General features: G+C 40.2%; 1 protein-coding gene across 1 annotated transcript in view; it reads left to right on the top strand.

Moving 5' to 3' along the window:
* Positions 1–27521, top strand: part of PCSK2 (proprotein convertase subtilisin/kexin type 2) — a 136010-nt gene that overhangs the window by 18395 nt on the left and 90094 nt on the right. The window contains exon 2 of the mRNA XM_042446790.1: positions 9303–9407. Within this exon, the coding sequence (XP_042302724.1) occupies positions 9303–9407 (105 nt within the window). The remainder of the gene's footprint in view (positions 1–9302; positions 9408–27521) is intronic.

Genomic DNA, 27521 nt, shown 5'->3' with positions numbered 1-27521 from the left:
AAACAGGATGAGAGGACCAAGGGAGATTAGCATTCAGATGACCCTTGAATTATTGTGTTGTTTCAGGGAAGGAAATAAAACACAGCAGATTTCATATATATGGGATCTGGAGGTTTTGGGAACGCAGGGGCCCTAAATCTGAAGTCACCTTTAGTTTCCATAGGAACAGACTGCTGATGTGAAGTTGGAGGCTTTCATGGCCGGCATCCATATTTTTTTGTGGGTTTTTTGGGGCTATATGGCCATGTTCTAGAAGAGTACCAGCATCTGTGGCTGGCATATTCAGAGGCTGCTAATGATTGATTTTACTTTTAAGTTCTTAGAGTGCTGAAGTTTGGTTATTACTTCAGAACAGCAAAGAAGCCACAATGCCTGCCCTCCTGCCTGTCTCCTGCTGTGGTTCACCATTCAATGCCTTGTGACTGTCTGTGTGAACTTTTGGGCTAGGGATACATAGGCTGTGCCCAATGCACTCTGTAGGCTTTCCTGCAGATGCACGAAAGCCATCGGTCCATCACTATATGCTAAATATCACACGTGAACTCATCCAAAGTTGTTCTTATCTCACTGTCAGGTCCCTTTGAAACTTGCTGGCGGGATGCATAAGAAAAATAAAAACAGCAGTCATCTTCTCAGCAAAAATAGTGAAGATGTCATCTGCTGCTGGAATTCTATTTATTTTCATTAGCTAAATAATTAAGCCTGTTCTTCTGGGTGCAGCTTAGTTGGTATGGAGCTATTTGGTGGCAGAATGTGATGGGTGGCATTTCATTTTTTTCAGCTCTCAGATGCTGCTATTGCTAAAAATGGACCCTTCATGTATTGCCAAGTCTCTGCCCCCCCCCCTTTTAAAACTTCTGCTTTTTCATTTCTCTGTTAAGTTCACATACTTTATTCTTTTGGAATATGGGTGAGCAGCTGTAACAAACGCAAACGTTTGTTGTGACACCAGAGCTCTCTGAAAGAGAAGGCTAAATGTCTCACAAAACTACAGTTCGCAGAATTCCACAGTGCTGAGCCATGGCTGTTAAAGGAGTGTCAACCTGGATTATTTCTGCAGTGTTGATGCAGCCTGTAAGTAACAGCATGGATAGTTCAAAACCTATCAGTGATTTTTTTAAAAATGGGGGGCTGTCCTGGGTGCTTGGCAAGTTCCTGGGATGCTTTCAGCCTGTGACATATTCTTTATTAAATAATAATAATAATAATAATAATAATAATAATAATAAAATTTATTTAAATCCCGCCCATCTACAAGATGCAATCGGGGTGGCTTACAAAGATTAAAAAACATGTATTCCAAAACCCTCAATCCCCCCTCTTAAAATACAATAAAATGATATAAGAGTTAGTTTTAGTTACTTAGTTTTAGCCACCCCACCATGTATATGCAGTGCTTGGACTGTTATTTCTGAGGAGTGCATCACTGCTCAGCTGTGGTTGACTGGAACATGTTATTGTGTTCATTATTTTTCAGGCTCTGAGTGAATGCCAATAGTTATGGCCACCTGGTTGGTGTGATGCTGGTTGGCTCCTGTCATTCCCAATTCTTCATGTTAATGCTCTGACTACTGTGACAGCTATGTGTCATACTAGGACAGTTCTGGAAGGCATACTTCATTTGTCCAGCCCAACTCTGGTGTCAAAAATAAAGAACTATCAAGAAGGGAGAGCAGGCAGCTAACAGTTACCACCCATGCAGCAGATGCACTGATCACCTGGTCACAATCTTCACCACTGTGGTGAGATGGATTGCATTTCTATTTAAATAATTGTCATTATCTGCAAATATGCACTTACATTTTAAAGGAGCATTTTATGCAAATACACAGTCAGCCCTCCTTACTGACAGATTTGTTATCCACAGATATAAGCATCCATGGCTTGAAAATATATATATTTTAAAAAATCCAAATAGGAAACCTTGATTTTTTTCCGTTTTATATAAAGGGTACCATTTTACTATGGCATTCCTTATAGCAAGATTTGAGTATCCATTGGAGGTTCTGGAATCAAAACCCAGTGGATACCAATAGCCCACTCTATGTCGTCTGTAGCTCTTTTCCTTGTGGAATCATTTCCCCTTTTGCTGGTGATGTTACCCTAACTGTGTGAATTTGTCCTCAGCCTCACAGAAAATTATACCTTTCAAAGTGTTTTCTAATGAGTCCTGTCTTCTCATGATACGTACGGCAACCTCAGTTTAGTCATCTTAGCTCCTGGCTTGGTTTGCTCTATCTGTAACACCCTCTCTAGCACTTCACTTCACTTGAGATGATTGTCTTCCTGTCAGTTTTCTTCACTGTCCAGCTTTCCTAATCATACATAGAAAGTGGAAATACAGTTGGCCCTCTGTAACCATGGATTCAACAATCCACAACTTGAAAATATTTAAAACAAATATAAATTCTCAAAAGCAAACCTTGATTTTGCTATTTTATATAAGGGACACAATTTTACCACAGCATTGTATATAAAGGGATTTGAGCATCAACAGATTTTGGTATCCACTGGGAGGGGGTCCTAGAACCGAACCCCAGCAGATACTAAGGGCCCACTGTACTATGGCCTGGATGCATCATACCAAGTCTTAATTTAATATAGTTAAAGCTTTGCAAGATATGTCTAAATATGTCATTCCTCCCCCCTCCAATTACTGATGCCTGGCCTTAATAGCTGGTGATGAGGTGATAGTATGTGTGACTTTTGGCAAGCCTCACTAGCCACATGTTCCTGCTGCCATGGCTGCCTCCCATTTCAATAGTGCTATCAAGGTGCCCATCACTACTCCTTCTCAATATGGGTAAGCAACTTATCCTGAGCCTTAAAAATCTGTGTTGCACAATGGGGTTGAAATATAAAATATCTGCAAGCCCACACTATTTTCACTGAGAGATATTTGTCTTCTGCAAAGCCCTTGATAGGTTTGGATCCTGTGCAACCTCTTCCATGGGCGGATAAAAGGATTGGGAAAGCTTAATTCAGTGTGAGCTTCAACTTGCTTCCCAGTGTTTTGAGGTGTAGCTCGTGAAGTCTTGAAAATCTGAGACTCAGGAAAAGCATTATTCATTTGATTGACATAGGTAATTGAGCCATTAACCACAGATTTGGAAAGTGCAGATTTCAATTAGAGTTTAATGGTTGCCATCCTTAAGAAAGAGTCATTGGTGCAGACAAAGCTTCAGCGGCCTCATACATTCAGACCTTTTAATATAACTCTTCTGTGTTTTCTGTGAGTCCTTGGTCAATTCCGCCTCTCTTCCATGACATGTCACAGCCAAGAGAACTCCCTGAACCAAAACTGAAAGTAGGCAGAACTCCCAGCCTTTTTTCTAACTCCCCACTTCATTTTCGAGTCAAAAGAAGGGTGCTGGAAAATGAAACACATAGAACTGATTACAAAAGAGAGTTCTGCTAGAGATTTCCTACAGCACAATTCTATTTTTCCCCCTTTCCTTTCCTTTTTGAAAATGATTTTGGGAAAATGTTTAATTTATTTGTTCAGTTAGGGGGAGGTTTCTGTCGGCTCCAGGTGTCTCCTGTATGGAAATTATTTTTCTTTAAAAAGTACATAAGCACATACTTGTGAGATGTGCTACCTACCTACTTGGCAGTGGCAAATGATGGCTCTAATGCCAACAAGGTAGTAAGTCTTCTCTCAGTGGGCAGTGGATCTGCTTCCCTTTTGGAAGAGGATCTCATTCAGCATTTTGGATAGCTGCTCTAAAGTTCAGGCTAAAACCCATAACTTATCCAACCACTCAAAAACACTGAAGCCATTACTGTTATTGAAGTTCTGTCCAGGCACTATGCCTAGACAGAATATCCAAATGGGTGAAGCCACAGAGGATATCATTTACTTTATTAAAAATAATAGGGTCCTTGACATCTGGAAAGGTGCTTTATCAGCGGGTCTAGATTGCTGTGTGTGTGTGTGTGTGTGTGTGTGTGTGTGTGTGTGTGTGTCTGTGTGTGCGTGCTGGTATTCAGGCACCAGACTCTTGCAGAGTTTACTGCTCATTACAGGGAGGATAGGAAGTTAGGATGGGACAAGGCTATGGTTTGTGTGTCTGTAAACTCTGTTCAGACACAACACTTCAGTGACGTTTAGTGAGAACGCACTAACTAGCACCATTTGGCTGACAGTCCAAATACTACTAATTCTGTGGACTAATTCCTAATTCCTACTAATTCCATTGAGAGGGGAGATGAATCTACCCTGGGTTTCAGTATGAATTTTAAACAAGCTGTCCAAGGTACCTACCTCTCTTCACACACATACACACACACACACCATAGATTCAACTACTTGGACATTTCTTCTGAAGTTCAGGTTGAAGACCATAGCAATACCAATAGCAACAACAGCTTCATTTATATACTGCTTCATACCGCACTAAGTGGTCTATAAGTGGTTTACAACTGCACCTAGCAAACTGAGTGATCATTTTAGTGACCTTGGAAGGATACCAGGCTGAGTCAACCCTGAGCCCCTGGTTGGGATTGAACTCAGAACCTTGTGGTTTGTGAGTGAGTGGCTGCAGTACTGACATTCAACCACTGCACCATCAGGGCTCCTAAGACCAGAGCAGATTCATCACTTCCATTAGGGATACGAATAATGTTAACTTGAAAATTGCACACTTTGGAAGGTTTTTTGAGGCTTAGTTGCTAGGGGGGAAAAGACAGACTGACAGAGGAAAAAAAGAAGCGATGGAAGGATGGAAAAAAGGAAGGAAGGAAGGTGTTGACAAATTGGAGCACGTGCAAAGGAGGGCAACCAAAATGGTGAAAGGTCTGGAAGTCATGCCTTATGGGTGGTGGCTTAGGAAGCTGGGTATATTTAACCTGGAGAAGAGTATGTTAAGAGGTGATATGATAGTCCTGTTTAAATATATGAAGTGATGTCATATTGAAGTTGGAGCAAGCTTATTTTTTGCTGTTCCAGAGACTACAACATGAGGTGATGGATTCAAACTGCAAGGGATGCCACCAAAATGTTAGGAAGAACTTCCTGGCAGTAAGAGCTGTTTGACAATGCAACACGCTCCCCTGGAGAGTGGTCAAGTCTCCTTTGAGGTGTTTATACAGAGGCTGGATGGCCATTTCTTGGTGGGGGGGGGCTTTGATTGTGTATTCCTGCATGGCAGGGGATTGGACTGGTTGGCCCTTGTGCTCTCTTCCAACTCTATGATTCTATGTAATTTTTTGCAGATGTTTTCTGTACATAATGTTTTCTGTTCTGAAATACTCTGTGGAGGAATGTTATTTTCTATGCTGAAAAAGCCGCTTTTTTGTAGGAAACATTTTCTGTGCAGAAAATCCTGTTTTCTGCACAAAAAGTGTGCATTTTCTACACAGCATAATACTGTAAATAGTCTGTCCTGTCTAGGGTTCTCCTCCTTAGGGCTTCCTGGCTTGTATTTTAAAATCATTGGCGACGGGGGGGGGGGGGGGGGGGGGGGGGGTTAATATATATTCTTTCCACTCCTACACTGGATTGACATCTGACCAGCCACCACTGTCCACATATAAACTGCAATCACTGCAGTCAAGGTTGCCTGAACTATTGAATGAAGCATGAGTCTATGATAACAACATGTAGCATGCAGTCCACCAAGACACTTCCATTTTTTAAAACATATATATAGTGCCAGTTATATTACAAATTATTTAATGGATAAGAATTCCAGCTTTGAAAGGAACTCCAGGGATTCACCCAAAAGCTAGTAAAAGAAACCCAAAACAACAGAGCTACTCAGATGGTTTCTTTGGCTTTTCACACAGGCCCAGAGGGTGTGACAATACATTATTCAATTATAATCAGTTGGCAAAGAATTGCATTACACCCTGCTCTTCCACAATTTTTACTATGCATCAGAGATCAAAAGCATTCCGTTAGGAACCAGCCAAATAGGTCACAATGTTTATTGCTGTTCTTCATACTGGAAAAGAGATAGTTTGTAACACCAATAAAAATGGAATTGAAAATGAGTAACTAGCAGGATGGGTCTGAATTATTTTGAGCCAGGAAAACCCAGAGAGATGTGCAGCAAAATTGACAGCACTCTGTAAGAGCAGCCTCATGGGGGGATACACACAGAATATTTATCACAATGTTTGCAGTCTGCCTGAATCTCTCTGCTGAGGATGAGTTTTTCTTTAAACAGCTTATGTTCTAACACCTGGAAATCCAAAAAGAAAAAAAAATCTCTGGAAATTTATGTTGTTTTGATTATGTTTGGGTTTATTGGCTAAAAAGCCAATATGTGTCCAGAGGAGGGTGACCAAAATGGTGAAGAGTCTGGATACCATACCCTATGAGGAGTAGCTTAGGAAGCTGGGTATGCTTAGCCTGGAGAAGAGAAGGTTAAGGGTGGCATTATAGCCGTGTTCAAATATTTGAAGGGATGCCATATTGGGGATGAAGCAAGCTTGCTTTCTGCTGCTCCAGACACTAAGACATGGAGCAATGGATTCAAAGTACAGTACAGGGGAAGGGATTCCACCTCAACTTCCTGACAGTGGAATATGCTGCCAGAAAGTGTGGTGGAGTCAGCTGTGGAGGTTTTTAAACAGAGGCTGGATGGCAGTCTTTTGGGGGTGCTTTGATAGTGTGCTCCTGCATGACAGGGGTTTGGATTGGATGGTCCTTGTGGTCTTCTCCAGCTCTGTGATTCTGTATATGTGTTGAGCATAGGAAGATACACCATCTCAACACTCCTGACATATATCAAATGCAGATCAGCTGCATCACACCAGACCCCCTGAGAGAGAGAAAGAAATCTGCATTCCTGATAGTTTTAATTTCGAGAGAGAGAAAAATCAGCTCTCTGACAGTACATCCTTTCCCACCCTAGATTGCTTCTTTTTGTTTCTTCCTGCAAATACAGATTGGGAATATATCACCTTTAGTTGGGGGTGGGGGTTGAAAAGTATGCCAGCTACTCTGCTGGCTTTCATAGCCTTTCCTGGGACCCTTAAATATAATTTCTCAAGCACTGGATGTGTCTGTCATATTTTGCCAGAGACTGTTAAGGAGCTTTAAGTAGTCCTTCTGACCCCATTAATGTAGTCCTTTCCAGTTTTAGAACAAGTTCAGGTGCAGATTCAATCTCAAGTCAGTGGGTCTTAGAGCAAATCAAGCCTGAACTCTCATTAGGAAGGAAGATGACTAAACTGAAGCTGTCCCGGCATATCATGAGGTGACTGGACTCGCTGGAAAAGATCATAATGCTCGATAAAGTAAAAGATAGTAGAAAAAGGTAGAGATTGTACTATAGGTGGATGGATTCAATGAGGGAAGCCAAGGTTCTGAGTTTATAAGACTGCGAAAGACGATTGATAATTGGTACTCTTTTGGGTCTCTCATTCATTAGATCACTATAAATCGAAGCTGACTTGGTGTGCATCTACACTGCAGTAATAATGCAGTTTGACACAACTTATCTGTCATGGCTTCATCCTACATTATCTTGAGATTTGTAGTTTTGTGATGGATGAGCACTCTTTGGTAGAAAAGGCTATAAACCCCAGGATTCAATAGGATGGGGCATTATTTCTTCAGTGTAGAGCCATGGCATCCTTAATGGCAGATAACAACACAACATGTCTGTTATGAAAAATATAGACAATATAAATTACTCAATTTTCTCAGTGTCAGTGACACAGAAATAAGCAGCTACTATTTTTATGAGTTCCAGTGTGGTGTAGTGGTTTGAGATTACAAGACTGGAGATCAGGGTTTGATTCCTCACTCAGCAATGGAAACCCACTAGGGACATTGGGTGAGTCACATTCAGTCACAGGGTTACCATAAGTCAGAAACAACTTGAAGGCACACAATAACATCAATTTTTTGAGGATTTTTCTCAGCAGCATCTATGAATTCTGTCACTTGTATCAACCTGTACACACCATTCTTGCACAGATGTAGAGAATAGGTACCACTTCAGCACCATCAGTTGCAGCTTCAGCATTCTCAGATGATAGTCTTCAAAAACAAATAAAGTAATAGTCTTTATTAGTTTAGAAATTTAGTTTTCTGATTGTTTTTTTTGTTTTGTTTTGTTTTATAGCAATGTTTTCAAGAACAGGCACAGCCCAGGTCCATATTTGCCACTTCAGTGTTAAGTAGGCTGGTATCTTTTTAAAAGAAATGATCTTGGCAGAGCTGAGAAACCTTAGTTTAAAAGTCAGCAGATTAGTATAATGGGCAGGGGAGATAATACATTGTTGCCTCATGTTACTTGTTGTGTGCCTTCAAGCGTTTTCTGACTTCTGATGACCCTAAGGAGAACCTATCATGGGGTTTTCTTGGCAAGATTTGTTCATGTTACTGGATTTATAAAATAATATATTACTTTCCCTGTTAATACCAAAGATAAATCCCCCTTTGGCAATCCTAAACATATATAACTGAACAGATGTCATATTATTCCTCTCTTTACTTTGATTCCCTCCACCCCACCCTATCTATGTATTGCCTTCTATGTATTCATCTTCAGATGGCAAAACCCACAGGGTAGGGACCTGTCTTTTTGTAGGTAAGCAAAAACAACAACATGGAGGATGTTATATAAGCAAGTCTAATTTGTTGGAGTACATAGGTTCAAGTGAGTGACTGCATGCATTGCTACAGCTGTCCATCTCTGGGGAGGTGTGGTGTTTGGTGATATAATACTGCATTTGACTGTGAAAACATGTATTTGCATTGTTCTCTTCTTCCTGGATTATGGAATTGTTGACTTCTTTTCATGACGGAATGTTTTATCTACTGTTTATAATGGGGAAGGGTGACTGCAGAGTGTCCAAAGGCCAATTTTCTCCCCAGAGACTTTCAAAAGGCTACACAGTCAAAACCAAGAATCAGATCTTGAAGCATCTGGGAATCTTCTTCTTGTTTTGAAAATTATAGTAGGGAATGTGAAAGGACCTATGTAAAGGCCATACAGGAAACCAATTCACTACATCTTCTATATGAAGAAGGGGGTCCCAGGGAGTCTGGTGAGAGCAAGCATAGAGCAGTGGTTGAATGCTGGACTAGGACTCTGGGAAACCAGAGTTTGTATCCCTATTCAGCAATGGAAACCCAAATTCTCTCAGAGTCCAAAGGAGGCAACAGCAAACCCACTCTGAATAAAATCTTGCCAACAAAATGCCATAAGTTCACCTTAGCATTGGCTTGTCAATCAACTTGTAGGTATATAGCACCACTTAATTTATAGGGACTAGAAAAAAGATACTTAGAATGACCAGCACAAGAATGATCTCTAATAATTCCTTTTCAAAACCTTCCTCAGCTTCCCTTTGTAGAAGATGGATACCATTTTTTTCATAATGGCATGGCCAAAGGCCGGACACGGCGCAGTCTTCAGCACCAGCTTCGCTTAGAAAAAGATCCCAGGGTAAGTTACTTTCTATCTCATTTATATACAGTGTATGTGTGTGTGTACCTTGGGCAGCTTTAAAAGGGAATGACTCAAATTCATGAAGGTTTATGCTATCATCCAGTACTGGTCATAGTGGCTAAACAGACTACCTTCAGTATCCAGGGGCCATTTGCCCTGAAATACCAGTGGGAGAGAGCTATTGCCATTATATTCCATTTGTGGCTTTCCTCAGAGCATCTGGTGTTTCATTTGATCCAGCAGGGGGCTTGCTAATGTCCCTATGTTTAATGGTTGTCAATGAGTCCATTGTCAGTGGAATGGTGAATATGCTCCAGACTTTAGTCCAGACTTTAAAGGAACTATCCAGGGTGCTCAACTCTGGGATCCCTTCATAGCACACAGTTCTAGCAATATGATTCTGCTTCAGCTACAATAGCTGCATTCTGTGGAAACGAAGTTTGTACTTTGGCCAGCAGCGTAAAAGGAGCTAACTACCAATCCCAGGATTCCAAAGGAAATTGCTATGGCAGTTTAGAGTGGAATCATACTGCTAGAACTGTACAATATGAAAGGGCCATAGGTAAGTTTCCTTGGCCACCTTGGACAGCTCCTTCAGTATTCATGACCTCCACTAACATGGGAGCCATTAGTTGCCACTGATTATGTTGTTCTTTTGTGGTAGGTATGTTATCAGAACTGATAAAGGCTCATCCCTCTTTCAGATGTTGGTGGGCCATTGTCAGCTGAGCTGAGAGGCAAAATATTGCACATGAATAAATCAGCACAACAAAGTGAAATATACTCCTATGACAGAGATAGGGCTACATGTAGGATCCCTGAAATCTCCCTTCTCAGCAACAACTGTGTCACTGTATCTACCATCTTGCTCATTTCTCATATTTATTATATAATGCTTTTTCTTGATGGACTTCAAGTAGGAGCACATATGGTTCTCCCCCTCTCCCATTATCCTCACAAAAATGATGTGATGCAGAATATGTGGAGAGCTGGTGTTTGGTCCAAGGTCAGCCGGGAAGCTTCATGGCTGAATTGAGAATTGGTATTTCCCAGTTCCATTCTGACATTATACCACACGAATTTTCACATTTCACACGATGTAATGATACTACCATTTTGTACTATACATTTCACACAATACTACCATTTTGTGAAAAGGAACTGAGGTTGAAGCACAGGATTTATCCTACTGCGAAGAACCTAGGGGCCAAATCCTTGAACAGGAGCATACCACCAATTCTGTTTTCACACACTAATAATTCCAAAAGAAGAACACTCTTAGAGATTTGACATCTGCACCACTATATTAGGGATGGCGCCCACCTTCTGAGTCCCAGAACATGGGAATTCCTAACTGTAATGCTGATGTGCTAAAAGTAGGTCTGAAAATAGCAACGTGAGACTTTATATTCACTTTGACCCTCTTAGGAGAATGTACACACATTTCAAGCCTCATACAGACTACTACTTGAAATAGATTACTCCAAATCATATTTTTAAAACCTATTTTCAGAAAGCAGCAGAATGATTGTAAAAGATGATGATATTTAATAGATAAAGTAGTGATTTTGTTAGAGTTTGAGACTTAGAAATTTCCTGTCTTTGTATTTCTTCTAATGTATATAGTTGAGGAAGAGGGAGGCATAAAAGAAATGAAGTATACATAGAGAAAAGGTACATAAGGCTATAATACAATTGTATTTATAATTCATACCCAGTCCCTTAGTGGGGGAAAATAACTGAAATTGAGATGAAAATCAAATGAAGGGTGGCAATTCCAAAATTGTCCAGCGGTGAGGCACAATGGGACCACAGTCTGCATAGCACTGACTTACAAAACTTTCATATTGAACTAGACAGGCGAAGATAATTCTATTCCTGTTACAGTACCTGAAACCTATTACTGAAGGCAAAGAGCTAAATATCAGAAAGCATTTCTATTCCTGTGAGGAGTTTAGAGAAATTGAAAATGAAACACAAGACACCAAAGGCCACAGGCGGCTGTGGAAGTTTCTTGACAGGAGTATAGGTTTCTGTAGCCCCAAGCAATGTGCTTCCCATGTGTTTCAGGATCAATTCTTTTTCATTTTACATTTTGGATTGCCCCTGTTGTTGCTATTACTGTTACTGTTTCTTCTCTCTGTACTTCTTTTCCCAGAGTGCTACAAAATAAGACTTGTGCTTTTCTAAAACACGATAGTCTGTCTGAAATATTGATTTAGAAGGGTACAGTCTTACAGTTCTTGGGAGAACATGTGGCTGCTGATCTGGTTTTGTGGAGTTCTCTCCTGCTCTTGCTCTGCTTGCAGAAAGGGAAGTCTACCTCCACCACTGGAAGCTTCCTCCACCATGAAAGATCTCCTTGAAACTGAAGCATTCTGGGAATTCACTGGAACTGTGCCTGAATATTCTTGTTTTCTTTTCCCTCCTCGTTCCTTTTTTTTTGACGCCATGCCTTTTAAAACTGTAAGTCAGAGAGTGGTTGACCTCTTCTCTTCCCCTTCCTTCTTTATAGATAGGTAAGATCCTCTGAAAGCCTTCCAAGTGACAGAGCTCAGTAAGAATAAAAGCAAGCAATCAATCAGTCATCTTGTGCCAAAGCTCTTGAATTTCCCCAGCATGGCTCCAAAGAGAGGGGGAAGTGTGCTTGCCCTAGGCCTGACAAGTATTTTTCCACAGGGTCACAGGTACATGTGGAGCATAATGATTCTGTCTGCCTTTGCACTCTCGCTACAATGGCAGCAGCTTGCTCCCATGTCCCTCTCTGCAAGCAGGAAAATTTGCTCTGAGGTTTAGTCTTAACTTTAAAGGAACTGTCCAGTGTGCTGAATCAAAAGTTAGGGTGGGGCTCAGCACCTTGAGTAACTTCTTTAAAGCACAAGCTAACATCTGAAACAAATTCAGCATCCAGCTGGCATGGAAACTAGCCACCACTAACCCACAGGACTGTTCTGCTAATAAATTAATACAGTATTAGCCATCATTATTTCTGTTTTTAACTGCCCATGAGCTGATCACAACTTATGGCAACACTGTGAAAGAGACATCCCCAATCCCAACCCCCTCATCCTCTACTGCTCTTCTCAGGTCCTGTAAATTCATGCCTGCGAAGTCTCTGATTCAGTCTATCCATCCATTCCTTCTGCCCTCCACTTTTCCTAGCATTATTGTCTTTTGTAAGGAAGCATGCTTTCTCCTGATGTGTCCAAAGTACGATAGCCTCAATTTGGTCAATATTAGCCATATATATGATCATTTGGGGAAACCTTCCACTCATTTGCTTTCCCCATAAAGCCTTCAAGTCAAGCTACCTTTTCAATTGATTTTAAAAGCTGGGCCAGATCTTTAAATCTCAATGTCTTCCAAAATTAAATGGGGGGGGGGGGGTGAACAAAAGTCGAGCTAGTCTACATTAAATTATAAGAGCAGAGGGCAAGTGTTAGGCTTGCAGAAGATTTCATTTGATTCTCTAAATCAGTGCAACTCAAATTGGTAGTCTGTGGACAGGCATCAGCTGCCAATCAGTGGTGTATTTCAAGGAAAATATTCACATCTGATAGTATATAGTTCCTTATTACTCCTTATCTGACAGTTACTCTTAGATTGAGAGAAAGACTTTATAAACTGTGCTAGCCACATTCCACTGCATTCATGTTATTAAAAAACCTTTGCAAATTTTCAAATATTGCTATCACCATTGGGGATGTTAGAAAGCTTTCAACTAAATAATTAGGATTGAAAAGTTCAAAATATCATCTGAAGTAGGGGAAGTAAAAATAACTGACGAATCACAGTTCTGAGTTGAGACAGGGGTTTTGTTACTCAATGCAGCAAACCTATTATTTAGAATAATAATTTGTTTTGTTTTATTTATATACCGCTATTCCAAAGATCATAGCGGTGAACAGCAAGTAAGCTAATTAGCAAGTAAGCTAATTTGCCCCCAACAGTCTGGGTACTCATTTTAGCAACCTCGGAAGGATGCAAGCCTGAGTCGAGCTTGGGCCCTTTTGCTGGTCTTGAACTCGCAACCTTGTGGTTTTGAGTGAATGGCTGCAGTACAGGCATTTAACCACTGCGCCACCAGGGCAATAATGGTAGATGAAATAGGCAGATTACTCACAGGACAGTTAGCTGTTAGAAGTTCATCAATTTTCAACTGTTTCATTGCTTTAGCCAGAGGTTGATATGGACTAGATCTCCGACATTTATTTCCCATTGGGTTATCAATTCAAAATTCCACTCTGTACTCAAACAAAACAAAAATCCAGCTGTTCAATTGCAAACATCCAATTCTTCCAGATCACTCAGAGCCATTCTCTTTACATTCCTCTTTCTTTCCAAAAAATAAACAGGGCTGCAAAACATGCTGGATGTTTCCTCTTTGGTAGAGCAAGCCCTGTTGTTTATGTTTGCAGTCAGTTAACAAGTTCTTGGAATGTGGCTGAGATAATAAAACCATACAACACTGACTACTCCAATCAGAGTCAAAATCCCTTTGTTGTAACAAGCTATAAAACTATAGATAAAATAAGATTAAAAGGGGACAAAAAGGAGCTAATAAAAAAGCACTGCTCCCCAGAACTCAGCTGTGGCCAATCTCCCATGGTTCTCCCCCGTTCCACCCCGATTCTCATCGGGGTGAAAAAGCATGTGCAGTAAGCTCCTCGGTGGAGAAAAAAGGAAAGGTCCCAGTTTCAAAAAAAAAAAAAAAAATTAAAATGTTTTATTCTTTCAAAATTTTCTTTTAAAGCATAACCTTTTATCAGATTTTCACTTCTATCATATGAAACTATTATATTATATATATTTATATGCCACCTTTCTCCCAGAGGGGACCCAAAGCAGCTCACAGGGAAAAAACATTAAAAAAAACCATTACAATAAAAACATAAAACATTTAAAATAATCTAAAAATTATAGAAAACCACATAAAAATATACAAAAGCTAAAAGGCATGACCAACACACACACTCTACACAAAAGCCACTGTTTAATTATATATTAAAATGTCTCTTTAAATAAAAAAAACTATGCATATGTAAATGCATTGAGGCTGTGCATATGATATTGTAGTTTAAAGAGATAGTTTTAATTTTGTAAGTTGTTTTATGTGACAACTATGGCCACAACATTCACCTATATGCAGGAATAATGATTAATGAGTAACAGCAGTCCAAAAACCATTACTAAAGATTATGTATGGTATTGTATGGGTACAGGTCAATGAAGGCGGGGGTGACACCATGAGGTACTGCACCGGGTGACACCAGCTGTAGCCACGCTGCCGCTTCCTTGTATGAAAATTGCTAGAGTAAGGACAAATCCAGCAACGATAGCCAACTCACAGCAATCACATTGAGGCATGTTTTGGAAATCATATGTTCATAGTGCTGGATAAAGAGTAGAAACTGTACACTGGGGCAATCTCATAAAAGAGAGAATTAAACAGTAAAGTAATTGAAATGAATAATGAATAAGGAGGAAAAAGCAAACCTATAAGCAGAAAAGTCTGTCTGTTTGACAGAAAACCTTGCCTCCTTCCACAGAATAAAATTTACCAATAGCATTTTTATTCAACTGAAACTTTTTCATTGTCTTTTGTTCATTACCTGTACAATGCATTGAGAAGGTTTTGTTACTGGTGGAGTACTGTTGTTTCTGCACCAATGTTACTGTGTGTGTTTCCCCCTTTACAATGTTGGTTCTCAAAGGGCCCAAACAGAGATACCTTATCTAAGGAAATGGTGTTAGCAACATGTTCCAGCTGTAGTCTTATAAGCCATGGTTCAGGCTTAACCAGAAAAAATTCTTCTTAAAATATAAATTACTTTCCCACAAAGCTTGGTATGAGAACAGCTGTTTACAACACTTTGGAAAGGCAGAGATTCTCAAAAGAAACGTTAATTAAACAAGCTTCACTTGAATCCTGTACCATTTCAGCATACTAGGCATGTTGGTTCATCATGCTTAACCATGATTTATATTAATTTTGCTTTACTGCTTAAGCCATGAACTGTGCAGCAGTGAGCCCAACAAACCATGGATTGTCTTCTGCACTTCATGCTGTTTCTGGTTTGTTTCCCTCCCACCATTTGATTTCACCTGTTTACAGGGTGAGCAGCTGTGGGAACAAGCCAGAGATAAGCCACAGTTGCAAGTTTGGCTATCATAGTAAGTGATGGTTGAAACAAGCTAAGGTTCTGGAGCCAATAATGAATTAGAGGTTCAGACTGTAGTTTGTGAGTGGTTAACAAACCCTGGTCTGGTAGCAGAGGTTGAGGTAAATATTCCAACAAGATGGATTTTGATAAAACACTCCTTAGTTTATTATGACCTTGGGATGCAGCCAGTGCCTCTATTAAAAGCTGTAATCATCAGAAAAATAATGGAAACACCTGTTTATTATAAATGAGGGACACAGAATTCCATACCTAGGGGATTTTTAAATGCAGGGACTTAGAATGGGCCCACCATGTTACAAAAAGGGGGTGTGATGGGAACTGGATGGGGCGAAGAACGCATCTTATCACACAGGAGAACCCCGCCGCCGGATGTTCCCATTGTGTTGCACATCCGTCCCATTGGAGGCAATTTTTGAGAACACTTTTGAACAGTTTCCAAAAATCAACCCCTCTGGGATGGATGTGGAACATGATGGGAAAATCCGGGCATGGCGGTGGCATTCTCCTATGTGGTAAGATGCATTCTTTGTCCCATCCGGTTCCCATCACACCCCCTTTTTGTAACGTGACGGGCCCGTTATAGAGCCTGTGCGATAAACCTATTAATGGAAGCTAGAGGTTTCTTCAGCTGTATACATAAACTTATTAGGTATGAATTCAAAGATATAGCCATGTTAGTCTGTAAAATAAGCATGTAGAGAGATCTTGTAGCACCTTGGAGACTAACTGGAAGAAAGAAGTTGGCAGCATGAGCTTTCCTAGATACCAACCTACTTCCTTAGATGCATTTGGAATGCAAATAGAATCCAACTGCATCTGAGGAAGTAGACTGAAGTCTACGAAAGCTCATGCTGCCAATTTCTTTCTTTCAGTTAGTATCAAAGGTGCTACAAAATCTCTCTACATATTATTAGTCATTCCAGAATAGAAAGATGAAACACATATTGGCCATTTCTTTCAGTCAATTTTCCAGTGTATACAGTATTTTGCTGCACATAAGGCATAATATGTGTTATATTCTGTTTTTATATTTCTTTGACTCAAGATTTATTATTCTTAATATTATTATTTGTTGAACCTGAGTTGAATGAATCACACTCTGCCACTGTAACCAAAAATCGGGAGAAGGAGCAGGTGCTCCAGCTGGTACTCAGAAAATGGTTCAGTGGATGGAACTGAAATTTGGCAGCGTAGGAGAGGTAGCTTTGAGGGTGGTCTGTGCCAGTTTTGTGATTGAAAGGATGAAAAGTCACTTTTGTGTGGGAATTAAAATTTGACAAGAGACCTCCTGCAGTTTGATGTCTCTTCTCTCCCACTGGACTTTGCAGGGCTTACACTTTGTCAGCCAATTTGTATTGCATCTGTTAGGGAAAGTGTTTTCATGTTTGGTCAGGGAGAATGTAGTTTTTAAAGTTAAGCTGTAGAGGCTGTACGGAGATTGTGCACATACACAGTATGTTCTCTTTGGTATAGCAATTGCTTATAAATAAGGATTCATAGAAGGCAATGACAGGCCTGGCTTTATTATGTAGGTTTAGAATTATACTTCACAGATTATGCACTGGGGGAGGGCACTGTCTAACTACAGAGGGTGGGAAGATGAAAGAAACTAGGAATTGAGGGAAAGAGATACCCAGTAAAGTACTGGAAGTGTAGAGGACAATAATGATAGGAAATCAATAAAAATTCTGTAGAGGTCATCCCCCCCCCCCCAAAAAAAAACCCAATACAAAATAAAAAATCTTATGTGAAGTCGAAGGCTTTCACGGCTGGCATCTATAGTTTTTTTGTAAGTTTTTCGGGCTATTTGGCCATGTTCTAGAAGAGTTTATGCCTGATGTTTCTCCAGCATCTGTGGCTGGCATCTTCAGAGAATGCTGGCATGGAAGTGAGCTGAGTATATATATATATATGTATGTATGTATGTATGTATGTATGTACTGTGTGCTCCTAGGTTTTAAGCCTTCAACTTAGAACAAGATGGGGATACATTGGCCTGTGGTGTCATTCAAAATAATAAACAACCCATTCCGAACCCAGCATGACATGAGAGCAAATGTGGTGTGGTGATCTGAGTGTTGGACTAAAACTCTGGAGATCAGGCTTTGAATCACCACTCAACCATGGAAACCCATTAAATAATTACCATGGGGTCACCTTAAGGCAGAAATTATTTGAAGTTATGGAACAACAGAAAACCCATTCCTGGCTCTCTCTCATAGCTCCAGATGACCCAGTCCCTCCTCCCTTTGATCCTCTCCCTTCTCAGTCTTCTTCATCCCTCCAGTCTTTATCTTCTCATTCACTTCTCCTGCTCTTCTTTCAACCTTCCCAGTCTTTGAGTCTTTTAACAAGTTTAACAACTAGTTTATGCAAAGAAATGTAAATCAGTTTGTCCTGTCAGATATTTCAGACTATATATCCTACAATCCCTTATTACTAAAGGAAGAGAGTAAAGTTCCCCAGACTTAGAGTCTTTACATCAGAATCTTCTTCCTGACATGGAGAGTCTGAGTCATGATACCTCTAGACCCAAATTCTGTACTTCACTTGAAGAAAAATGAATTATGGAACTCTCTGCTACTAGGAAGTCACTGTGAAAAAGAATCAAGTAACTTCCAATAGAGGGCTAGTCATAAGGAGAAAAGTACCCAAAAGTATATATGATGGAGCAACTGGGGGTTACACTGGCACATTTCACTTTGAAGATTTTAGACAATACATTCTCAGATTGGCAAAGATTCCTCCTTTTTTATTTCATGCATGCTTCCAGACATTTTCCTTGATTAAAATTAAGTCCCCAAGTTAGTTTTACTAGCGTTACAATCACTGTAGAATCATAGAGTTGGAAGAGACCACAAAGGCCACCTAGTCCAACCCCCTGTCTTGAAAGAAGACACAAAGCACTCCCAACAGATGAACATCCAGCCTCTGTTTAAAAACCTCCAAAGGAGACTCCAGCACACTCAGAGGGAGTGTGTTCCACCGTTGAACAACTTTTACTGTCAGAGAGTTCTTCCGAACGTTTAGGCAGAATCTCTTTTGTATCCAGTTTGTATCCATTGCTCTGGTTTCTATTCTCTGAAGCTGCAGAAAACAAATTTTCTATATCCTCAGCATGACATCCTTTCAAATATTTAAATAAGACTATCATATCACCTCCTAAATTTCTCCAGACTGACACACCCAGCTCCCTAAGTTGTTCCTCATGAGCCATTGTTTCCAAATCCTTCACCTTTTGGTCGCTGTCCTCTGGGCATGCTCCAGCTTGTCAACATCCTTTTTGAATTGTCATGCCCAGAAATGGATACAGTATTCCAGGTGAGGCCTGACCAAAGTAGAATAGAGTGGTACTATTATTTCCCTTGATTCTAGACACTGTACTTCTATTGATGCAGCCTTGAATTGCACTAGCTTTTTTAAGCTACTGCATTACACAATTGACTCATGTTCAACTTGTGATCTGCTAGGACTCCTAGATTGCCACAGTCTCCCATCCTGTCTGTGCATTCCATTTTTTCTCTCCATTAAGTGGAGTATCTTACATTTCTCCTTGTTGAAATTCATTTAGTTAGTTTTGGCCCAGATTTTAAATCTATTAGGGGCATTTTGAATTCTGATTTTGTCCTCTGGGGTTTAACTACTTTTCCTAACTTAGTGCCACTTGCAAATCGGATAAGCATGCCCTTTATCAAGTCATTGATAAACATGTTGAATAGCACTGGGCCCAGGACAGAAACCTATGGCACTGCACTGGTCACTTCTCTCTCAGATGAAGAGGATCCATGGGTTAGCACCCTTTGGGTTTGGTTGGTCCACCAACCAATCTCTTAGGGGTGTTACAGACCACCCAAAACGGGTGGTCTTGCGCCGCTGCCGGTTGCTGTGTCTGGGAACCGCAGCAGCCAAATCGCGCAGTTCCCGGGCACAGCAACAAAGAAGTGCCAAAATGGTGCTTCTTCCTGGGCTCCGGAAGAGGCACCACAAGGCATGAGGCACACACTTGCAGCACCACTTCCAGTGCACGATGTCCAGATGCTGTGTGTCCGTGACATCAAAATGGAGGTGCCCATCTGTATAGGGTGCTGCCATTTTGATGCACTCATTACGCGCGAGGGGCAAGGCACGTCAGCAAGCGCTGCCCCTTGCGCATAATGACAGCGCCTCATGGGGCCCATCTGTAATGCGTCCTAGTTTTGTTTTGAGAGTTAGGAGGGGGAGAAATTCAGATTGAATATCAATATGATCTGGATCAAGTAATCATTTGTAAGCATCATAGAGATTGCTTTGTGTTAGGTGTGCTAGCAAATTTTAGAAAGATGACAGCATAGTTTTAACTTATCATGCCGCTATCAAATTATTTTTTCTTTGTCTTACAATAAAACCCATTATTAAATGTTTACCCTTCTGCACATGGAATAAGACTGCATTAGGCAGTGAGTGAATTGTTTCTGTTCAGCAATGCCACTGAGCTGATGGGGGAATAAAAGAGTGAAATAAATTGCTAGAACTGCATCACAATCTGAATTTAAAATTTTGCTGACCTGCCCTATATAATCACTCTCTGTGGAGCTGATTCACAGTTCTTTTGTTCTCCAGGAAGGTAAACCTGTCATATAGTATACACAAATTATTTCTGTCCTGAAATTTCTAGAGAGCTGAGTATTGCCACATATAATTATATTTGGATGCTACAGGTCTTGTAGCAAAATAAACAATGATGACTATTTGACTGGTGTGTTATGTAATACTGCAGTGTTCAACTGAACAATAACTGGATCCCTCCCACCTTACCCCTTCAATTCAGTCTCTTTTTAGCAGAGGGCTAACATTTTATTTTCAGCCTCACTTGTCTCCAGCTAGCATTAATTAATGGCCTGATCCAATGACTCGCTGTGCCAGAAAATAAGGCTCTGGGATTCAGTGTAGCAAATGCTGTGACAGATGAGACTCACAATGACGTCATGCTGTATTTGCAGGAAAATTTTAAAACCTTACTGCAACATAGAGATGTGCCAAAACAAATGTTAAGGTTTGGGGCATCAGGGACTGTTTTCTTAAATTCCCATGTGCTTGGCTTCTAAATTTAAAACAGATGAGACTGGAAGCTCATTGGACCTCTACCTAAGAGCTGAAGTAGCACAGGGACACAGAGCAAAACTGAATCATGGGGATCACTCCTGCCATATAAGAAAATCGCTTTCCTTTCAGGGATACTAGAATCCATAATGATAACAACAGAAAAAGTGTGAAGCTTAGGGTTCTATGCCGTTGGGTAATTTAGGCTTTTTTTAATGCATTAATTAATATTAGCATGTTTGTTGCCTGAAATGCCATTTCCATTTATCAGGTGAAAGATTCTCTGTCTCTGTCTCTGTCTCTGTCTCTCTCTCTCATATTCCCACTACAAAATCAAAATAACCCGGTGTGGAAACTGAGTTATTTTGTGATCAACTCTCTCCGGGGCCATTTGCTCCCCTTTTACTCTCCTTTGTTGTTCACACTTGAGGGGAGGAGAGGAAAAGCGGCTGCCATGGAGAGAGGAAGAAGAGGAGAAGGAAAGAAAAGGCAAATGCTTGAACAAACCTTGCCAAGAAAACCCCATGACAGATTGAAGGCACACAACAACAATAGAGGAGGAGTGGGGGCATGGTGGGAAGGCTTGGGCCCCTGTGGCTCCTCCTCTGCCTCCTCCAGATGGGCTGTGCCCTTCACTTAGCCACTGCTCACCGGAACCCTCTGGAGCATCTTCTCTATATATGGCAGCAGCAGCAGCAGTAGTGGTGGTCTGTCTCCTTCTCCTCCTGCAACTCTCTTGCAAGCTGGCCTGGGGTTTCCTTGCCCTGGCTCCACTTTGGCCCCAAAAATCAAATCCAGGAAAGGAGGAGGGAGGGAGGGAGGAGAGGATCCAGAAAGAGAATGCCCGTCCAGAGAGACCCCCATAGGAGCAGGCAAGGCTGAGCCAGCTGAGTGGCCTTAATGTTTCCGAGATGGTTGCTAGGATAGAGAGGTCCTGCACCCAGCTCTCTCCTTCCAAGCTGCTGTTCTCCATGATCACTGCAGCCCAAAAGCCGGGTCCCTAAAAGCAGGACCCTACTCTGCAAGGTGAGGGCTTGCGAGGGAGCCCAGCTCACCACCCTTTCAGATGAGATGCGAATCAGATCCCACACTTCCCCTCCGCTGAACTGTTTTTTTACAAAAAAACACTCCCCTGAATCAATCCCCCCCCAAAGAATTCTAGTGTCTGAAAAAGTGCTATTTTTTTGGATTTGTCTTGCTGTAACGCGAATCCAACTGAATGCAGTCACATCTGAAACACCACACATACAGTGGACCCTTGTTATACGCTGTGGTTTGGTTCCAAGATCCCCCGTGTATAACAAAATCCGTGTATGCTCAAGTCCCATTAAATCTAATGACATAGCAAAATGGTGTCCCTAATAAAAAATGGAACATCAAGGTAAATTTATACTTTTTTGGAACATTTTCAAACCGTGTATGCTTAAATCCGTGTATAAAAAATCCGTGTATAAGAAGGACCGACTGTATATAAATCGATCAGGAAATCGATGCACTCTGCAGTGGGAATGAGCCCTCAGTGTGATTGTGTGTGTATGAGTGTTCAAGTCACCTGTTGATTTATGGTGACCCCATGAATCCCATAGAGTTTTCTTAGGCAAGGAATATTCAAATGTATTATTAATATTCTAGGAACTGTAGTTTTGTGAGACATTTAGCCTGTCAGACAGCTCTGCTGCTGCAATAAACTACATTTCCCAGGATTCCCTAGCACTGAGCAAGGGCAGTTAAAGTTGTATCAAACTGGATTATTTCTGCAGTGTGTTTGGACCTAAGAGACCTCTAATCCCAGTGAATCTGGTAGTTGTCTTCATCTGTATTGTGTGTATGTGCAGGGGATCATAATACAGTGGACCCTTGTTATATGCTGGGGTTTGGTTCCAAGATCCCCCGTGTATAACAAAATCCGTGTATGCTCAAGTCCCATTAAATATAATGACATAGCAAAATGGTGTCCCTTATAAAAAAATGGAAAATCAAGGTTTAATATTTAAAATGTATACTTTTTTTGAACATTTTCAAACTGTGTATGCTTGAATCCGTGTATAAAAAATCCGTGTATAAGAAGGGCCAACTGTATTAATCTAACATACATGGCTGTTTGGGAGATTACTAAAATAATGTTTATGAAATACACTGAATACTGGAAACTACTATACACATGCTCATTGTTCTTATTTATGGACTTTGTATTATTGAAGTATGAAAAACAGATAGTTGTGCTTTCAGCTTCATGCTGTACTTTATTGTAATTCAGCAGAATATACCATTTTATAAAGTTCTGACCCAAATTATTTCCTGGTGCATATGAACTGAAAATCAATATCAATTGATATTAATATCTGTCCAATCCCAGTTCAAGATTCTCAGCTTTTCAAATCAGATATGATCATATTCAGTGCTTGCTTGAGTGCATCATTATGACAGAACACATGATATGATATCATAAGATGCAAAAATGTCATCTATGACATGATTAAATGAAAGCAGATTGGTGCAAGCAGAACATTCAAAGATGATAAATCTTGACAAATAACCTCTTGGTGCTTCTTCCTCTGTCTCATATCCAACCTAGCATTTATTTAATTATTTAGGTACGGTAGGTTTTACCTCCCTACATGAGTTCTACTCACAAAATGCTTTGGTACCTGCTTGGGCAGGCATCTGTTCTCTTCTACATATGATATATTTTCCTTTTGAAGATGTCCTCTGAAAGCAAAGCCAGTCCATGTCTGGTTAAAGGCAAGAATGATAAGAAGAGATAACTAGTTGATGGGAGTTAGATGTGCTGGACTGTAGCTTCCATCAACAGTTAGAGATGTAGTTTATCTGATCGGCAGGAGACTGGAGAAGATTATAGCTTGTGTATATCCCACAGAATTTGTGAAAGTTGTTTTTTAGCCACACTGGCTGAGGGGAGTGGAAGTTGTAGTCCACTTTGCCATGATCTAGTAGTCAGTTTGCCACAGTTAGTTTTCAGTAGTTTCGTTGATTCCTTGCCTGAAACATTTATTTCTTTACAGATCTTTTGTGTTTTCCCTCTAGACAAGTGCACCATCCCCTTGAACCAAATCCTACTCTTGGGGTCACATATTATCCAGCTGCTTTTGCATATTTCCACATTCCGATGTGATGGATCATTTTATTTTTATTTATTTCTATTTTTTATTTCTATTTTATTTTATTTTTTGGTTTCTGTAACTGACTTTTGGTCTATGACTGGACTAAATAATCAGTTGGAATACACACGTCTGGGCAGTAAATAGCATTGTGAGTTCTTCTCAAGCCTAAGCTCAAAATTAATAATAATAAATAATAATAAAATTTATTCATATCTTGCCCCTCTGCATTCAGGCAACTGGACCGGCTTACAACAAAATTGTTCTTGTAATATGCCTTGAAGTCACCTTTGACTTACAGTGACCCTATAATACAGATTTTTTTTTGATAAGATTTATTCTGGGAAGGCTTGCTATTGCCTCCCTTTTAGGCTGGGAGAGTGTGACCCCTCCAAGGTCGCCCAGTGGGTTTCCACAGCTGAGTGGGGATCTGAACTGTCATCCTAGTCTATCACACAAACTACTATACTTTCTCTCTAAACTGAAAATACTGCCCCTTTAAGGCATCTGCATCTCCAGGCTGCAATAGTGAGCTGGCCTATTGGGGGGACAGGATTAATTTAGATGGGTAATTTAGATGGGTAAGGGCATTCCAGGACAAGTGGCAGCAGCTTCTGTGTTTTTATTTTCCCTGTCCATTTTAATAATGCCATTTGGCTGGCATGCAGGTAGTAATGTTCCCTCACATCATTCAAAGTATGGTGTTATTCAGAAATATGCCAATCTGCCAAGAAGAGACATGCTGCTTATAGTGAGGGCCAAATGAAATTCTTGCAGGGAACAGTGAGATTTTCCGGCCAATAAGTGATAGATGCGTGTTTATCTTAGCAGCCTTAAAGTATAACTCTCTTTGCAACTATATGGGATCAGAAAATCCATTTAATCTCTCAGTTAGACTCTACATTATAGGAATGTAATTTAGCAGTACATGAACATCTGTGACTATCAAAGATTTTTCTAAAACAACCATTCACTCAAATTATAACTTTTGACCAAAGCCAAATAAATAAATAAATAAATAAATAAGCTAGCCATCACAGGGCACAACCACATGATATGCCTCAGAGAGTTGTTACTGGATGACCTTGCCAAGATCTGGCTAAACTAGCCAGCTTCTTTTTAAACACTGTGGTGTCCAATTATCTCCAAAACATTATTTTTTTGCTGATGCAATCTCAGTTTTAAATCTGGAGAAACAGTACATATGAAGGCTGAAGCAGCTTTTTATTGAGTTGTATGGGACATTCTAATTCCTTGTTTTACTCCACCTTACATTCCTGAATATCATCCTTACTACATTGCTGTTCTTAACTGCCCTTGAGTTGACCTTGACTCATGGCAACTCTGTAGGTGCGACATCTCCAAGACCCCCTTTCCTCCACTGCATTGTAGGCTCAGGCCTGTAGGCTCTTTGATTGAGTCTAACCATCTGGTATGAGGTCTCTCTCTCTTTCTACTGCCTCTGACTTGCCTATCATCATAGTCTATTCCAGTGATTCATGTCTTCTTATAATGTGGCCAAAGTATGATAGCCTCAATTTAGTTATCTAGGCCTCCAGGGAGAGTTGAGGTTTGATCTGATCAAGGATCCATTTGTTTATCTTTTTTGGCCATCCCAAGTTAATGGCATGTAAAGAAGTGCTCTAATTGGAAATGTTGTCATTCAGTGCTAATTAATATTTAAACTGCAATACTGAAACTGGTAGAAATTGTCCATGTCATCCAATTAGTTTCATCTATTCCATTAAAAGTGCTGCCTGTTTATTTTCAAGTCATCTTGGGAATAATTTAGTATATGAGTAGGCAAGCAGGAATAGTTGGTTAGAATCCTTTTTAGAGCCACTGTGATGTAGTGGTTTGGATGTTAAGCTAGAAATCTGGGAGACCAGGATTTGAATCCTCTTTTGGGCATAGAAACATATTGGGTGGGACCATGGGCAATACACACTCTTTCACCCTAAGAGGAAGGCAATAGCAAACATCCTCCAAGTAAATCTTGCCAAGTAAACTCAGTGATATAGTCACTATAATGCAGAGTCAACTTGAAGGGACCTAATAACATAATATGCCAGCCTTTCCTAGTTGCTAGTAAGAGCATATTTTTTCTCTTTTATATATACTGGTCCTAACATCATCTGCATACAAATGAGGACTAGGTAGGCTGATTCCAAAATAATCTATAAATGTGGGCATATTAAAAACATTCTTAATATTTTGAGCAAGCAAATATTAAATTTCTTTTCTCAGTGTCCGCATTCATAGATGGGGAAATGCCAAAAAGATATGTCTTATGATATAGAATAAGATCTAAAAAAAATTAACCCTACATTCAGAGTTTGGTACCTGCATCATCCTGAGGGAAAAATAAGGTAAGGGAAGACCATCAAACAGATTTTCTAAATACAGAATTAAATATTTGTAAATGCTTTCAGGGTACATCAAAGAATTACAACAAAGAATTTAAGCATTTGTGGCAAAATATTCCTTTTGAGCATAACCATTTTACCCCAGGTTGCTTAATTTAAGTGATGTTCAGCGCTAGAATATCAATGGTTCAAAGTTATACAATTGATTCAGGCCCCATGTTGGACGGAAAAGGTGTAGTTTGTTTCTTCTTCTTCCATAATCACTTCTGAAATCTCTTGATGTTTCTGTTAATCTTGCCCTTCCAAGTAGGTTCAGACAAAAGCAAAAATGTTGCAGTCTCAGCCTCTCCTAGCTTGTGTTTTCTTCCTCATTAAAAACTTTTGCCACTTGGACTGCACTCTGTTATTGTTTGGCCACATGTGTCCCAATGGAGCCTGGAAATGCAGGGGAGGAGGAGTTCCTGGTATGAGGAGAATTCATCATGTTTCCTCTCCCAGTCCCTCTGGAGCTGCCAGAGATTAGTTTGTGTAAAATTAGAGCAAGAAACTCTCCAGAAAAAGAGGGCAAAAAACCATACTGTTTCTTCATTGACCCCCAGCACATAAACACATGCACACTCGTAAGTACAAAATGATATCCATGTTTACTGAAACTACAGAAAGGAATCAAGTGCACACTCTTAATTTTCATCAAACTATTTATTGTTTTTGAATTTGAGAAATATTGACTATTTGTCAAACAAACAAAAAGCCCCATAAGCTAAAAGTACAAAATCCTGAAATTATGTAGAAATAAATAAAGCAAGCAAGCAAGCAAGCTGAAGCTTGGTAGAAATATCTCTTGATTTAAAGAGACGGGCATTTCCAAGGCTGGATTAAGGTAGATGGGGTGATGGAACAGTTCCAAAACTAGGGTCCTCATCTGCATGTGCATTGCACTTAGGGCATGTCTACATTGGCCATTTACACTGGTTTCCCCTCACCTTCACATCACCCTGTCCAGATGACACAGGGCCAGAACCCTGATTCAAGTGCAGACTGTCTTTATATGGGAAGGCCAGTTCTGCACCAAAATCTGGGCCATTCCTGCCTTAAATCAAATTTTGAAAACCTGTCTTTTGCACTGGATTTTCCAGGAAAAATCCAGAATACTATGAAACGATGCCAGGCAGCTGTTTAAATAGTGTCCCACTGTGCAACTTGGTGCTGCTGCCACGAAGCATCCAGCCATGTGACTGACACTCGGGCATCTTATTTTCAAGATGTAACCCCACTTCAATCCATCGGGAGAGGTGGCGAAACACAAATAAATTTTATTATTATTATTATTATTATTATTATTATTATTATTATTATTATTAT

This window comes from Sceloporus undulatus, chromosome 1 (assembly GCF_019175285.1).
Source record: "Sceloporus undulatus isolate JIND9_A2432 ecotype Alabama chromosome 1, SceUnd_v1.1, whole genome shotgun sequence".
Classification (NCBI taxonomy): Eukaryota; Metazoa; Chordata; class Lepidosauria; order Squamata; family Phrynosomatidae; genus Sceloporus; species Sceloporus undulatus.
Note: the sequence above shows the minus strand (reverse complement) of the source record. Positions and strands in the feature narration are given on the sequence as shown.